At 35.7% G+C, this 14,708-nt stretch overlaps 1 protein-coding gene across 1 annotated transcript in view; it reads left to right on the top strand.

Annotated features, from left to right (window-relative positions):
* LOC101521354 (potassium voltage-gated channel subfamily H member 7) overlaps positions 1-14,708 on the top strand; it is a 157,107-nt gene that overhangs the window by 22,970 nt on the left and 119,429 nt on the right. Inside the window, exon 3 of the mRNA XM_058664236.1 lies at positions 8,038-8,252. Within this exon, the coding sequence (XP_058520219.1) occupies positions 8,038-8,252 (215 nt within the window). The remainder of the gene's footprint in view (positions 1-8,037; positions 8,253-14,708) is intronic.

The raw sequence follows: 14,708 nt of genomic DNA, 5'->3' as shown, positions 1-14,708 counted from the left end.
ACAGGTGCAATTCGCACATACATTACCACCTCGGTTCAAAGAAGGTCAAGAGTAAAAGAAATAAAACCAAGGACAATTCCTAAATTGGTTGATCACCTGAGGTTCTATACCAGTTAGCACTGGCAATCTCAGTATTTTCAGAGTGGCCCTTTTTTATTTGGCCATTGGACAATGAATCCCAGTGTTAAGGAGTGAATGAAAAGACAATGAATGTGTTAGTTTAGTCCAGATAGTGTAGTCATCTGTAACCATTTTATTAACATTTCAGGGATACCCAGATTTTTCAGACAGAACCTGAGTGATAGTAAAAAGAGTGAGAAACAGTAAATTTGACATCAAACTGATACATTAGCAATGCCACACATAGATAGTCATGAAAGAATATTTCATGACCTAAGTTTCTTCATTTTAGTTTTGGGGTTCCATTTAGCAGAAGGATAATATAAAAGTATGGGAAAGGATGACTAACATGTTCAGAGTTTTCAGTAGAGGTACAACACATGGACTGTCAGTTCAGTAATCATCCCCAGTACCCCACCCTGCTCAAACTGAGCTGTTTACAGAACATCTACCACTTTCCTACAAAAGATACAATCACTGTATGACTGCAGATTACCAAATTCCAATGATAGCTTTTATTTCAGCTTCCAAGCATTTTAGCAACAAAGATCACTGATCGCACAGAGCAAACTAAACTTCCTAATATTACAAAATTTAAAATACATTTTAATTTATTACATCACATAACTTTAACAGTCTATGTACATCAGATTTCAAATTAAGATTGCCTCCTCAGTTAAACTGAGATATCTATTTTTTCAGGAATCTAAATACTTCTGTAAAAACTTTAATGTGTAATAATCTACATGATCTCACTTAGTACACTTAATTTAAAACTATCTGGAGGTAGTTCCAAAGCTGCATAGTAAAATATAACAACAAGATAAGTTAATTTGGGTACAAAAATCCTCAAACTAACACATAGTTTAATATAATAAGCATTTCTGTGAGCTTCTGCAGATTCTTGTTTTGTGTGGCTTCCTTTTGCTTTTCTTTGCATAAAAATCAAATTATCTTTTAATAGTAGTTCCCCCTTTTGAAAGGCCCTCACTCTTCTCAAGCTGTCTATGGTGAGTGACCAAAATTTTTTCCTAATCCATGAAAAACTGATGTATGCAAATACAATAAAATGTGCATTAAAAATGAAGTTTTAAAAACAGACATACAAAATGTAAATGCCAGTTGTTTTATGAGATTTAACAGATATGAAATTATTCTGTCAGGTTACTGCAGAAGTTTTAAGTGCTCTAATTTATACATTTATGTTGCCATGGAGGATTCAGAATCAGATTTCAAGCCACAAATCACAAACTCTGCCTTGGAAGGTTAACTGGCACTGAGCATAGGAAGCATCTGCTGTAGTTTGCTTCAAATTTCTACATCTCAGTATAGAATTTTTAGTTTGGTGAGTAGAGTTAAAATTTTTGACCACTTGCAAGCAATTCCTACTCTCCTACTGGTTTTTTTACCCAAGTTTGGACACATTATTTTTGTGTAAGCACTCTTTGTATGACTTCCTCAGAGTGGCAAATGAGTTGTCACCCAAGATCACATTTTATTTTGGAGTCCTGCCCTTGGCAATGTGCGTAATGTAGTATACAACACTATCACGATTACTTTAGGGGTGAGCTTTTAAACAGTTGTGATATATCTCAGGATTTTACATGTGCACAGTGTTAGATGTCAACAAATATTGGTTGGTCACCTGAAGTTCTATACTGTTTAGCAATGGCAATCTCAGTATTTCCTTAATGATCCTCTGTAATTTGACTATTGGACAATGAGTCCCAGTTGGCAAAGATGGGAAAGTCTTGGAGTCTTGTATGTTGTTGAATGATTTTGATATCAATTCATGTATGCTGTGTCTCAAAGCCAGCAATGAATATTTTGTTAGTAGCAAATATTAACATTTAGAATGCTGATCTCAAAGCAAATCTGAAACTGAGATTTGAAAACAGTCCATTTTAATATGAACATATTTCCTAAATATTTTTACTAACTGTACTGATTGCATTATAATTTTAAAAAAATCTGTATTCCTTTTAAAATTATAATGCAATCAGTACAGTTAGTAAAAATATTTAGGAAATATGTTCATATTAAAATGGACTGTAATCTTGTTCCCCATAGAGTGTAAATGATGATTGAGACACTACAGTTGGCTTCTGACAAAGTTGATGGTTTGATCACAACTACAGGCAGCTAAATATATCTTTCTCCAGACTGTCATAATTATAAACCTATAGATTGGAATCCCCTTAACTTATGTAAGATTTTATTAAACAAGGATGTTTGTTATGGTAGCTACTATTTTTAGTATATTTATTTTATTTTAATGAATAGTTCACACTGCTAATCTAATTGCTGCCAAGCATAACTTTTCATCATTATGCCCTGTTTTGTAATTGTTTTCACATGTACTAGAGGAAATTCAGTGTATAAAGCGTAATTTTAGTCTTCCTATTTCTCTCTTTTTGTCCTTATATGCTCAAAACAGACAATGGTCGCAATGTGAAAGGTAAAGTGCAAATGCAAATTTCACCTTCTGATGCTTAAGGCGCCCCTCCCCTTACTTGGCATGTTAACTTGCCTGCTGTATGCCCTGTTCAATGCAACATCTTCATGCTGCCCTTAGCTAGCCCAGGTGCCTGGTGGAGACATCACGGCTTGATTTTGCTGAAGGCATTGTTAATTTTTTAGCTGTGTCATTAAAGTGCTGATGAACTTCTTTTTCCTGCAAGAATGTAAAGCCTGGGTTGACAATGAGCACTTCCTGAATGTCTAAGTCAATGGAAAAGAAGCAAATCAAGCTACATATTCCTGAATACAAGAGGCACATAAGCCTACTTCAGGGAAAATAATATACTTTTTATTTTGGGTAGAAGATTAAGTTAACAAAGTGCAACATGACCGTATCACTTCACTTGTTCCTCTTTTGTTTCCTTAAAACTAGTTTCACGTTCCTGGATGGCAGGGGGTATGGTTTTAAGCTTGCTGTAGTAGTAAACTGTACATGCATGATAGTCATTTTCTATTTTTTGATGATATTTCAATCATTTGAATTGTGCTATATATTAGTCTGAAATCACTAGCATGACCTACAGCTACTGTAGGGTAATATCTTAGAGGATAATACACTGGATAAATTTGGAATTGGCTTTAAATCTGAAATCCATTTTACTTGTCATTGATAACAAGATTACAAAATACATTAAAAATAATTAAAGCATTTTCATGAAATTGAAAACTATTTGGGGTTGGTCTTTTCACATACGCCTTGCATGCTGCTGTGGGTGTGCAAATGGTGACAGTGACTCGTTCTGTGCATGTGTGTTGCATGAACACGTCTCCACCAGTAACCATCCTGACTTAGAATTCACTGTTGGCCTCTTTTGTATGTCACCAGTGCTCTGACCACCGTGCAGCTTGATATTTTGATTTCTAAATTGCATAAGTAATCAGTTCAGAGCTGTTGATAATTATAAATCAATGGCTCTTGAGACAAAAAGGTTTTCTCATCAGCAGCTCAGGATTCTTTGAAAATACACAATAGCAGTTTCTCTATCTTACACCAATCCTGAACATCCCCAATACCAATAACAACTAAAAGCCATTTTTTAAGCACTTCAGAAAAAGTCTATGCCTTTATTGTGACGGGATGAGATTTCATCTTCATAATTGTTCTATGCTTATTATCTCCTCTGAGAATCCTTAAAGGGAAAAAATTAGTATCTGCTTGGGTGTTAATTTGCATAGACACCATTCAGAACCTAGCTATAAAAAATAGGATACTACTTTTGCTCGCCATATATTGCCTTACCAACTTGCCTGTGAAATGACTGAATTTAGGAATTAGTAGTTAATCTTTCCGGTGACTTTAAAAACATTATTAGAGATGCAGGACAACTGGTTTGTTGTCCAGATGCCTTTGGCCTGAAGGAGCCGTGCTGAAGCTGAGAGCTGGGGATGTGAAACCCAGGTTTCCCAACACTTGAGCCACGCTCTGCTGCTTCCCAAGATCTACACAGACAGAAACCACCAGAGTAGGGATTCAAATGCAGGCAACGTGTCACGGGACATGGGTGCTTAAGTGGCCAAAGATCCACCCTCCAGTGATTTTTTTAAATGCATTGAGAAATGAATAACTTTAAGGATGCATTAAGCCCTTGACTGTAATTTAAATAAAAAGTGTTATCTAAAACACATAAATAAGGAAGCTTTAACCAAACTCAGTGTCATAAGAAACACTTCACAATTACCCCATTTTAATTTTTTCCTTTACTGTTAGAGCCTTAAGGTAATAACCTTTAAAAAAAACATTATTTTAAATATATATATGAACTGTCCCCAGGAAATTTTCTGCAACATCTAAAGGAGAATATATTCTCCTTAGCATTTCATAACTTGTGACAAATTTCAATAATCTCATCATATACATTTTAAATATCATTAACCTAAGATATTTTTTCTTAATTGTTGCTTTAGCCTTTAGCTTGTTCTTGAAATATGTGGTATTTCTTTGGTACTGGTGTAAAACCAAACACTGGTAATAATCCACAAAAAGCTTGCTGAAGCTCTTGAATTAGTCAGCCAGGCACCATAGTTACCATCTTGTTCTACTATAACCCAAGGATTTTTTAAATCTGGACATCCATCTTGCAGATCTCTAAAGAATATTCAGTCCTCATGTAGTTTGAATTTTACTTTCCTTTCTATTGAGCCTACTGTATCCAACAGTTTATTTTACTTAAATTCATTTACTTTGTTTTTCAGGCTCCTCTCCTTCCTTCCGTTAGAATCTTAATCTCATCTGTTCATGATCACTCAGTGAGGCTGTCTTTCACCTCTAATTTCCCAAGCAAGGCCTCTCTGAATATAATCCTAGGAGGTAGGAAACCCTGCATTCTGGTGTGTACTGCTTAACTCTCATTCCCTATGGTCCACACATTCCTTTTGCTTAGATTTACAGTTGGTGAAATAGGATATTTTTTAGCATCTACTATTGCTCAAGTGTTGACATTATGTGTTAGTAGAACTTATAAAGTTTTAGAAGAGTCTAAGACAGAACTGACCATCTTGAAGTCCCTGAAGACTTGAGCACATAAACATGTGTCTTGAAATCTGTGGAAAGTAGCTAATAAAATCTGTAATAGTAAATATTGAGTGTGTAGAATGGAAAAAAAAGCTTTATCTTTGTAGCATGCAAAAAAAGTATTTTAAGTAGCACATTGCTTTTTGCTGGAATCAGTAAATATATCTATTTGAAAGGAAAAGCTCTAAAACTAAGAATGGAGTAACAATTCAGAGGGCTTTTCTGCTAATAAGAAAAGTTAAAATAATGACTGCAATGAAGCTGTAGCCATTGAGGGAAAATCTGAGTGATGTTTTATCAGCCAGTTACTCAACTGCTTCACACGTAATGTCTCGTATTCCAACAAATATTTTGTTTGATTCATTATGCTATCCTGAAATAAAATGCAAAGACAATCTAACATATTTCTAAAAGAGCACTTTGCTCCCTAATTGCTACATAAAGGAGAAGTAAAAATAAATCAGTTTATAATAAAATGAAATATATTCCAACATGCAGGTGTTCAAATATAATCACACTAAAGGACAAATTGCAGTAATCAACCATGAATAAATTGGCTTTAAAATCATTAAGAACATGAGAAAATATTACATATAATCACTGGATAACATGTTATAGCATGATTATGGGTGGATAAAATGGTAAAGCCACTTTTAATAAATGGAATCTATTTGTACATTAATTTTTGAAAGCGACAAATAAAGTAAGTTTAAGTATGAATAATGTACCCCCCCAAAAAAAAAACTTCAGGAGAAAGTGAAAAAGTCTTTATTCTCCCTTGTCTTGAAACATAATGTTAAAATGATTCCCTGTATGATCAACTACAACTGAAAGAATTTCACAGATGAAACAAATCCCACTAAATAATAGTAAAGCGTGTGCCTTGTTAAATTAACAGGAAATAGAAGGCAAATTGGAACAATAAATTGTCACAAACACATTTTAGAGAAGGTGCTTCAGATCTGTATGGAATTACTAGATTGATATTGAAAACCAGCACATAAAGTCAAAACAAATAAGTAATTTCAAATGTTTAGTTTTTGGCATATGAAGTACTTTTTATGGTGTTAGACAATAATAGATATTTCTAGTGGGAAAATAATACGAAAGACTTCTGAAAGATGTTTTAGTAGCAATTTTAGTGTGATTCCTCTAATGCTCTACAAGTTTAATATTTGATCCTGGAACTAACAAAAATAGAATAAAGTCTCTTAGCTTATGTAATTTGCACATGATAGCTACACACCTTAAAAGTGAACTGAACTTGGAGATTTTCTGTTGGCCCATCAAATGCCAATATATTTGACATGAGTTTCCAAAATGAGTATAACTCTATTAGACAAACATTTCCAAAATGATGCATAATTTGTGATAATCTGCCCTCTGCATGATAGTTTCAACTTTTGAAATTTCAATTTGCATTAAAATCTTGTGAAAAGCACCTAATGTGGTTAATTGTAAGATGTTAAAATCAAAGCTCAGAAGCATGATAAGTAGCTTTTTTGTGTACATTAATACCCCTTATGACATAAGTGACAATTTTTCAAGGTGCAAGAATTATGGCATTCAAATTTCCCATATATATGTGTACACACACACACACACACACACATTTGGCTGTTTGTAGTCTTTTGCCCTTTTTGCTAAGTCAAGTAGAGAGACAAAGAGCAAACAAAGATCCCTTCCTCAGGTTCATTCCAAAAACTTGCCGCAGCCAGGAATGGGCTGTGCTGAAACCAAAAGCCAGCAATCCAATGCAACTTCCAAGCTAAAACAAGAAGGTAGAGCCGAGAACTGAACCCAAGGGCCATGACATTGGATGTGTGTGTGTTAATGATGAGGCTCTATGCCCACCCCAGTGTGCGCATTATAATCATTCTCTGTGGTCCACAGAATAATGACTCTGTGACATTATTGGGTTCTTTCTGATGTTCATTATGAAGAGCTGAATGATGTTATCAATAACATTGCACAAGAAGCTCCTCAGAGTATTTTCTGACATTCTGTAGGCAGAAAACACAAGATTAATTTTAAATGGTTGAAGCTGCTTAGTTTCCTCACCCACAGTTCAGAAATCGGGGGTATTAGCTTCCTGCAAAATTACCTTAGTAGAAAAGAAATGTGAAAAATGATCTTTACTATTAACCCCTGACATGTTCTATAGCCTAGCATTTTTCTTGTGTGGTTTTAATAGTGGTTTTCGGGGGTTTCTCAAAAAGTGTTCAGTCTTAACTCTAAATAAAAGGAAAGGGAAAAGAAAGGAAGGATTTGAAAATCCCATAAGGATCTAAGAGCTTTTAATAGAAAACACATAAAAGCACACACAAATAGCCTTTCACTTTCTTATCCTTATCATGGTTCTTTTATCTATATTTAACCATGGGAACATATGATCCATCAGGCATGTTAATTCTTAGTGACCTAAAGAAGAAAGTGACGCAAATTGGAAAAAGATAAACAACCCATTTAGAAATTCCATGGTCAACATGGTTTTAATCACATGCACATCTTTACATGAAAACTCACCAGAGTATAAAACAAAATTCATGAGAAACTTTGAAGGTAGAATTTCATCAATGACAGGGAGTAGAGTATTTCTTTTATTCCAGACTTTAATAAAAGTCGTCAGCTTATATATAGCCCAGGTTGCTATTTTCTCTGTGGGTGCAAACCGAAAGTCCAGTTTCATCTTCAGACATTCACAAGCTTTCACGTATGGCAGAAGATAATGCTAAACCCCGTAATCCGGGTATCAAACGGCTACATTCAGTCATATTTGAAGTAAAGTCACTTTGGTCATGGATCATTGTAGTAGGACATTCAGGATCATCTCATTCTAGTATTTCTTTTGATACTATCCTTACACATGTTTTCTGATTTTTTAGGACCTTTTAATCATATCAAGTCAAGCCTCCTGGGCTCCACATCAGATTCAAACCTCAACAAATACAGCACCATTAACAAGATTCCACAGCTCACTCTGAATTTTTCAGATGTCAAAACTGAAAAAAAGAACACATCACCTCCTTCTTCAGATAAAACCATTATTGCACCCAAGGTTAAAGAACGGACACACAATGTGACAGAGAAAGTTACCCAGGTAGGATATGGTCTTACTCTAAATTTCATTGATCTTTGAAGTTCTTTTCTATGCTGTAAAGCATTTTATTTCTCTTATGAATGACTAACAGAAGGGGTAGGCCATTTAATCTACTGATATTTATTTTCAGATGCCTAGGCCTTCTACCATAATAGATCAACAAAACTATATACTGTGATTTTATATATTACAAGACAAAGCAAAAATGTGTGAACTTTATCATTCCTGTTTCTGAAGAGATGCTTAACCTGCCATTCATCACTGGTGGATTCTTATTGTTTTACTGCCAACTCTTGCATTGTTAAAGTCTGTTTTTCTTTCACGGATGTGTCTATTTAAGCTTTGAGGACAAACTGGAATTTATTCTTTTTTTATCATATGATTTATTATTTTTTATTATATATTTTTTAATAATTATTTTGCATTATGTGACAGTTTCATAGGCTCTGGGAATCCCCACACCCCTCCCCACGCCCCTCCCCCCGGTGGATTCCTCCACCTTGATGCAGTATTACAGTTCAAATTCAATCAAGATTCTTTCCTTGCAAATGTATACCAAGCATAGAGTCCAGCTACTTATTGTCCAGATGGGTTGAACAGTTTCTTGGGGAGACCATTTCTGGTCCGAAGTTAGAGCTGGTACAATATCATCCCAGTCAATTAAGAGTCCCAATATAACATCAACAGCAATTTGCAACATTATGGAATTGACATGGTTTTGAGTAACCAGTATGTTAAAAAAAAAAGCAAGTCCTAACCACAACCTATGATTAGCTCATTGACATTTCAGTTTTAGTTTATATACAGGACCGGCTGCTATATACCTTAAAATGGCTACAAGGTACCATTCAGCTGTCTCGTGTCTATTTCATTTTAGTATTTAGCCATTTGTTGTGTCGAAGTATAATTTTGCTGATCTTGGCAGATTTTAGGATAATCTAGACTGGCTTGTAACTCTAACAAGATATTTGTCGACATTTAAGGTGCAGAACATTTTTTTGGGGGGGGGGAGTGTGCAGAAAAATCCTCAATACTATGGTGAGGAGTGACTAATCTTTGTGTCCCACCCAGCGAGGCATGAGCCAATCCACGCCAGCTCTTTCCTGTCAGATTTCAAGCTCTACTTTCTGTTGTTTGTCTATTTATTTTAGGTTTTTTTTTTAGTTTGTATGATTGATTGTTTGCTGTGAGGGGTTTTCAAAGCGATCCCGATGGTCATTGCGAGGGAGGGCGGGGGTCCAGAGGTGGAGCCAGGCTCGGACCAGAGAAAGCTCTCCTCCCTGGTCCCGAAGGACATTTATTGTTCTCCTGTTTCTGCGGACCACTCAGGGCTTCTGGTTGTCTTTCCGATGACGTTGGTTTCTGCGCGGTAGTGTTTGTACTTCTTCCATCCCCTGCGGAAGCTCCGGTTGGGGTGGGTGACCTCAGAGTACTCGGCCTCCCAGGGCATCCAATGGAATTTATTCTTAACTGCAGCCTCCTTCTAGGCACTCACTCTACACTACAAAGTCAGATCTAAGCTAACGCAGGGAAAAGAGCTGTCTGAGATGATGAAAAGCCAAATCATATATTTCCCAGGGCTGATATTTTATTGTTTTCAAATAAATGTTGCAGCTTGAACCAGGGTAAAACGATTCTGACATATAGAAGTCTTACAAAGAATAAATAAAAACAATTTGTACTTATTACATCAAAATATCAAGCTAAGCAGTGCCTAAATTTTGCTTACAGTGCACATACATTGTTTAGAATATTGGTGAAAATTTGTCAGGTAAGCAGTTCTTTACAAATAATGTACTTATTTTATTAACTTAGCAAATATTTGGGTAAACTATCCACTATATAAAAAGCTGATGACCCAAATCTCTAAGCCAAGCATTGAATTTTTTAATTAATGTTTTTTCTGTAATTGTAATTACTACCAAGAACACTGTGATACTGTTTGTTAAAAATTTCTTATTGTGAGCAGAAACAACTACAAACAGACCATCAGTCAGTTATGATGCATGTCAGCCGTCTATACTTAAGATGAGAAATATTACATGCAATTTCTGAGAACATCCCAAGGATGTATGCTAACATTATGAAGTAATGAGGTCTTTTACTCTTTTTTTTTCTTGGATTTAGTAAAACAGGAATAATAGTTGAGAATAGACTACTGTGATGTCTGTTGTATTGTCATGATTTTGGTATCTTTTATTTTAATCACAACTGCTTTTCCTTTAAAATAGCTATTATTTGTGAAAGTAGCAATGATGGAGATGTAGAGAAATTAAGATTCATTAGAAGAAAGTCTGGAACTGTTAGGATCAGGGCACTACAAGTAGCATAGGCGAATAAGGCTGACAGCACAGCATAGACGGAATACAGAGATGGCAGAGAATTGTACAAAGCAGGCTGCCACTCAGTGCTGTGGTCAGGGGGGAATGTTTACTCAATGATCCTTCCAAATCTCCCAGATTTACAAACAAAACAAATAAAAACACACAGGACAAAACAAACAAAACAAACAGAAAAATCTTGACATTTAGAATTTGAAATAAACTCTACAAATACCCCTGTAGACAACCAAGTGTGATTTGGCAAAGCTTTATGTGCATGGCCCACCACAGAAGCAACTTGTCTCACTACATTCACAGCATCCTTGTGTCAAGGCAGAGATGCATTGGTTCTGGGGCAGGAAACACATGTATACCATAATGAAATAAATCCTAACAAGGAATATAAGATTACAGGTTAAGGGACGGTAGCATTTTCAGAGAACAATATATAAGATACATAAGCTGCATCCTGAAGTTTACTGAGTAACAGGAGGGTGTTTGATGTTTAATGTAAATCCTTGTCACTATTACCAAAGGACTGCAGTAATGTAATAATGGTAGGGTAAAATGATGGAAGGGAGAAATGGGAAAGAAAAAATGAGAAGTGGAAAGAGAGGGGGAATCCTCACCTACAAATCTGTATCATTGAAGATAAAATAAGTTTTTTTAAAAATATGCAAATCATTATGAATATGACACACATTTTACGTCTGGCTGTCTCTTACTGTGTGCCTTAGAGTTAGCTGGCATTCATTTCATGACAATGAAGCAAGTTTTAGGGCTGGCAAAAATTATTTTTCAGTGTAGATATAAAAATCAAGTAAGAAAGATATTGCCAAGTATACAGCACTAAGTGGCTGATTATCATGTCAGCTTTCATTACATTTTTGTTGTAGTAGCTATTGTTCTTATATGGTTTCCTAAGCTCCCAAACTCCCATCACTTTCTCTCCATGACTTTATCTCTACATTATTGGAGCTTCATAGAACTTCTGGCAAAGTAAAGTTGATCAGTTTTTTGCTGAATGAATGTAGGAAATGGCATATCAGGTAAAAAGAAAACAACAACAGCAGGAATAGAGTTATGGAGACACAAATTCATATATTTTCTAACAGTCTTGTCCTTGGCCCAATGAGAGGCAGTGATAAGAACCTTCCCCTGGAGGTGATTCTACTTTTTCATACAAATGCTTTAAGATTCTCAGAAAAATGCATCAGCTTCCATCAGAAGTTTGACATTTTCATACAGTCTCATGCGTCTCTTTAAAAAGCATTGTGACTTTTATATTTAGTTCCACAATGTTGCAATATTTGTTTTAACATTTTGAGAAAGGTTATAAACTATTATTCTTCACCAAGTATCCACACAAAATGCATACATGGAAACCTAACCTTCAGGGAGATGGAACCTTTGAAAGGTGCTTAAGTTGTAACAGTATGGTTCTTACGAATGATGTTAGAGGACTCAAAGAACTTTGTGATCTCTTTCTGCTGCATGGGGCACAGTGAAAAGCTACCTGCCTGTAAAAAAAAAAAAAGAAAAAGAAAAAAAGTAGGTTTGCCAATGGCTTGCTTTTGGGGTTTACTAGCCTTCAGAACTGTGAAAAACAAGTTATGTTGTTGACAAATCACCCAGCTGACGGTGTTTTGCTACAAGCAATCTTAACACACAAAGATAACTACTTGCATTCCATGAATCTGAAGCCCATCAAAAATCTGCACAGTTTTCCTATCATTTGTCATCAGTCCCACATTTTTTAAGATTTATTTTATTTTAATTGCAAAGTCAAATATACAGAGAGGATGAGACACAGAGAGGAAAATCTTCCGTCCGTTGATTCAGTCCCCAAGTGGCCACAAGAGCCAGAGCTGTGCTGATCCGAAGCCAGGGTCCCATGGCTTTGGGCCATCCTCAACTGCTTTCTCAGGCCACAACCAGGGAGCTCGATGGGAAGCGTGGCTGCTAGGATTAGATCCAGTGCCCATGTGAGCAAGGCAAGGACTTCAGTCACTAGGCTACTGTGTCAGGATCTCATCTGTCCCACATTTTGTGGATAAGTCCTTCTGCCTTATAGAATATCCCCATTAGAGAAGTAAAATGCACGCAAAAAGACATTTAAAATGCACTAAAAGAAAATTGAAACATAGTTACTACAGAATAACTCACCTTCCAGCAATTCCTGAAATGGTTCCTCAATTGGTAAATTTGGATCATTGCAATTCTCCATGTGGAGGAAATTATCCAGTACTATGGTTTCCTTTTATAAGAATTAGGATATCAGTATCTTCAAAGTTAACAAAAGGAAATTGCAAAGAAAATTTAAAAAAAATGATTGGATTGCATTTTACAAAGAATCAGCCTGCTCTTATAATATGTAAAACTCAGTGAATGGAAGAGAATTCTGGAGGTTAAAAAAAAAGGACATTTGAATGGCTAAGGTCAAGGCCAGAAATTAGAAAGATGCTGAAAAATGCTGAGACTGGGTACTGGAAATGCAGTTGGGGGATGGTGGGATGGGGATTGGAATGTCTATAGAAATGCTCCATCTTCTTTGCAGTACCCCCATTTAGTCCTTACTAAGAAACCTCTATAAATTTTCATAAGCAAACCAAATATGGTAGAAATCAAACATTGAGAAATCATTCTTCCTACAGACAAAATGTCTGGAAGTTACATTTAAGAATTGAAAAGCAGAGTCAATTCATGTCTGTTCTGTCGTGTAATATTTGTGAAGTCTCTTAATCACACTCAACCCTCAAATTTTCACATTTACTACATGTAACATCACTTGTCACTTAGTCACTAACAGATCTCATTAGCAATATTTATTCATTCATTTACACCTCTACCTAGAAATGCAGTCAACCAGCTTGCATGTGTAGTCCTCATGGAGGAAATTCGCAATGAAGAAAAGGGCCAATTATCCGTCTTTAAGGAGTGGCAGAGAGAGAGAGAGAGAGAAAGAGAGATCAGTACAAAACATATGCAATATAATGCAGTGTGAAGTATTACTTAGTAGTAAAACACGCAGGGTATTACAATGAAGGCCCTCATATTGGGAGTTGATAAGTGATTGCAGAATATAAACATTCAGGTGAATTTATCACATTGAGCCCTATACAGGGTTAGAAATAAGCATATGAAGTGGAGGAGGCAGGAATTTAACCTAGTTCTTAAGACAGGAGCCAAGGTACACACATCCACTCTCAGAAGGCATGGATTTGACTCCTAGTTAATTCTGGTTTTCAGGTAAGGTACATCATGGGAAGCAATACATGATGGCTTAAACATTTAGGGCAGAGGTAGGATAACTGAAAAGGGAAGAGGCAGTCTACATTCATTGTCTGATACCATTCCTTCCAACACTTGGCCATACCTTCTGCTGCACTGACTGCACACTCCAACGAGTGGAAGCAAACTCCTCCCACCTCAGACAGTATTGACAGTTAGCAATCTGGTGAATAGGGTTTTCCTTTCTTCAGCCTCCCAATCATGTGCACAGAAAGGGGACCCTGGCTGGCTCACACTGACCCTGTGCTCATTCTCATGATACAAGAAGAAGCAAGTTGACAATGCCAGAAAAAAATAAGTAGGAAAGGCAAATCTCGGAGGAAATACAATCAAACAACAATGGCCCACTGCAAAAATTAAAGTAGCAGTTCATAACAATGGTATCAGTAATGCATACAGACATTCAGTATGGACTGGATATAAAACATTACAAATTACCTGGAGAATTACTACATAGTTATAATAAAAGCATTTACAGGTGCTTAGTGGTAATAATCATGAAATAAATCATGCAAATAAACTTAGTTTACACTCTGTTTTAACCCAGAGTTGGTTAAATTATGCTCAGATAGTTTCACAACATGACCTTTATTACTCAAGAGGCAAATTTGGTTTATTCCATGCAAATCCACATCATCTGAAATTGACATGTGTAAAGGGGCCTAGAATTAATGCTGTCTTTTAAACTATAATGAAGAAGATAAAAAATGATTTAGTGTTAGAAGACAAATGTAATTTTCCTATATATTTATAAATAATACTAATCTGGAAAATTAACCTAAATCTTAAGTTCAAAGCAATTTGTTATAGAAAAATGACTAAATGTTTCCAAACTCATATAATC

The sequence above is a fragment of the Ochotona princeps genome, chromosome 5 (genome assembly GCF_030435755.1).
Source record: "Ochotona princeps isolate mOchPri1 chromosome 5, mOchPri1.hap1, whole genome shotgun sequence".
Lineage (NCBI taxonomy): Eukaryota > Metazoa > Chordata > Mammalia > Lagomorpha > Ochotonidae > Ochotona > Ochotona princeps.
The sequence above is the reverse complement of the archived record's forward strand: the minus strand, read 5'-3'. Positions and strand labels throughout refer to the sequence as shown.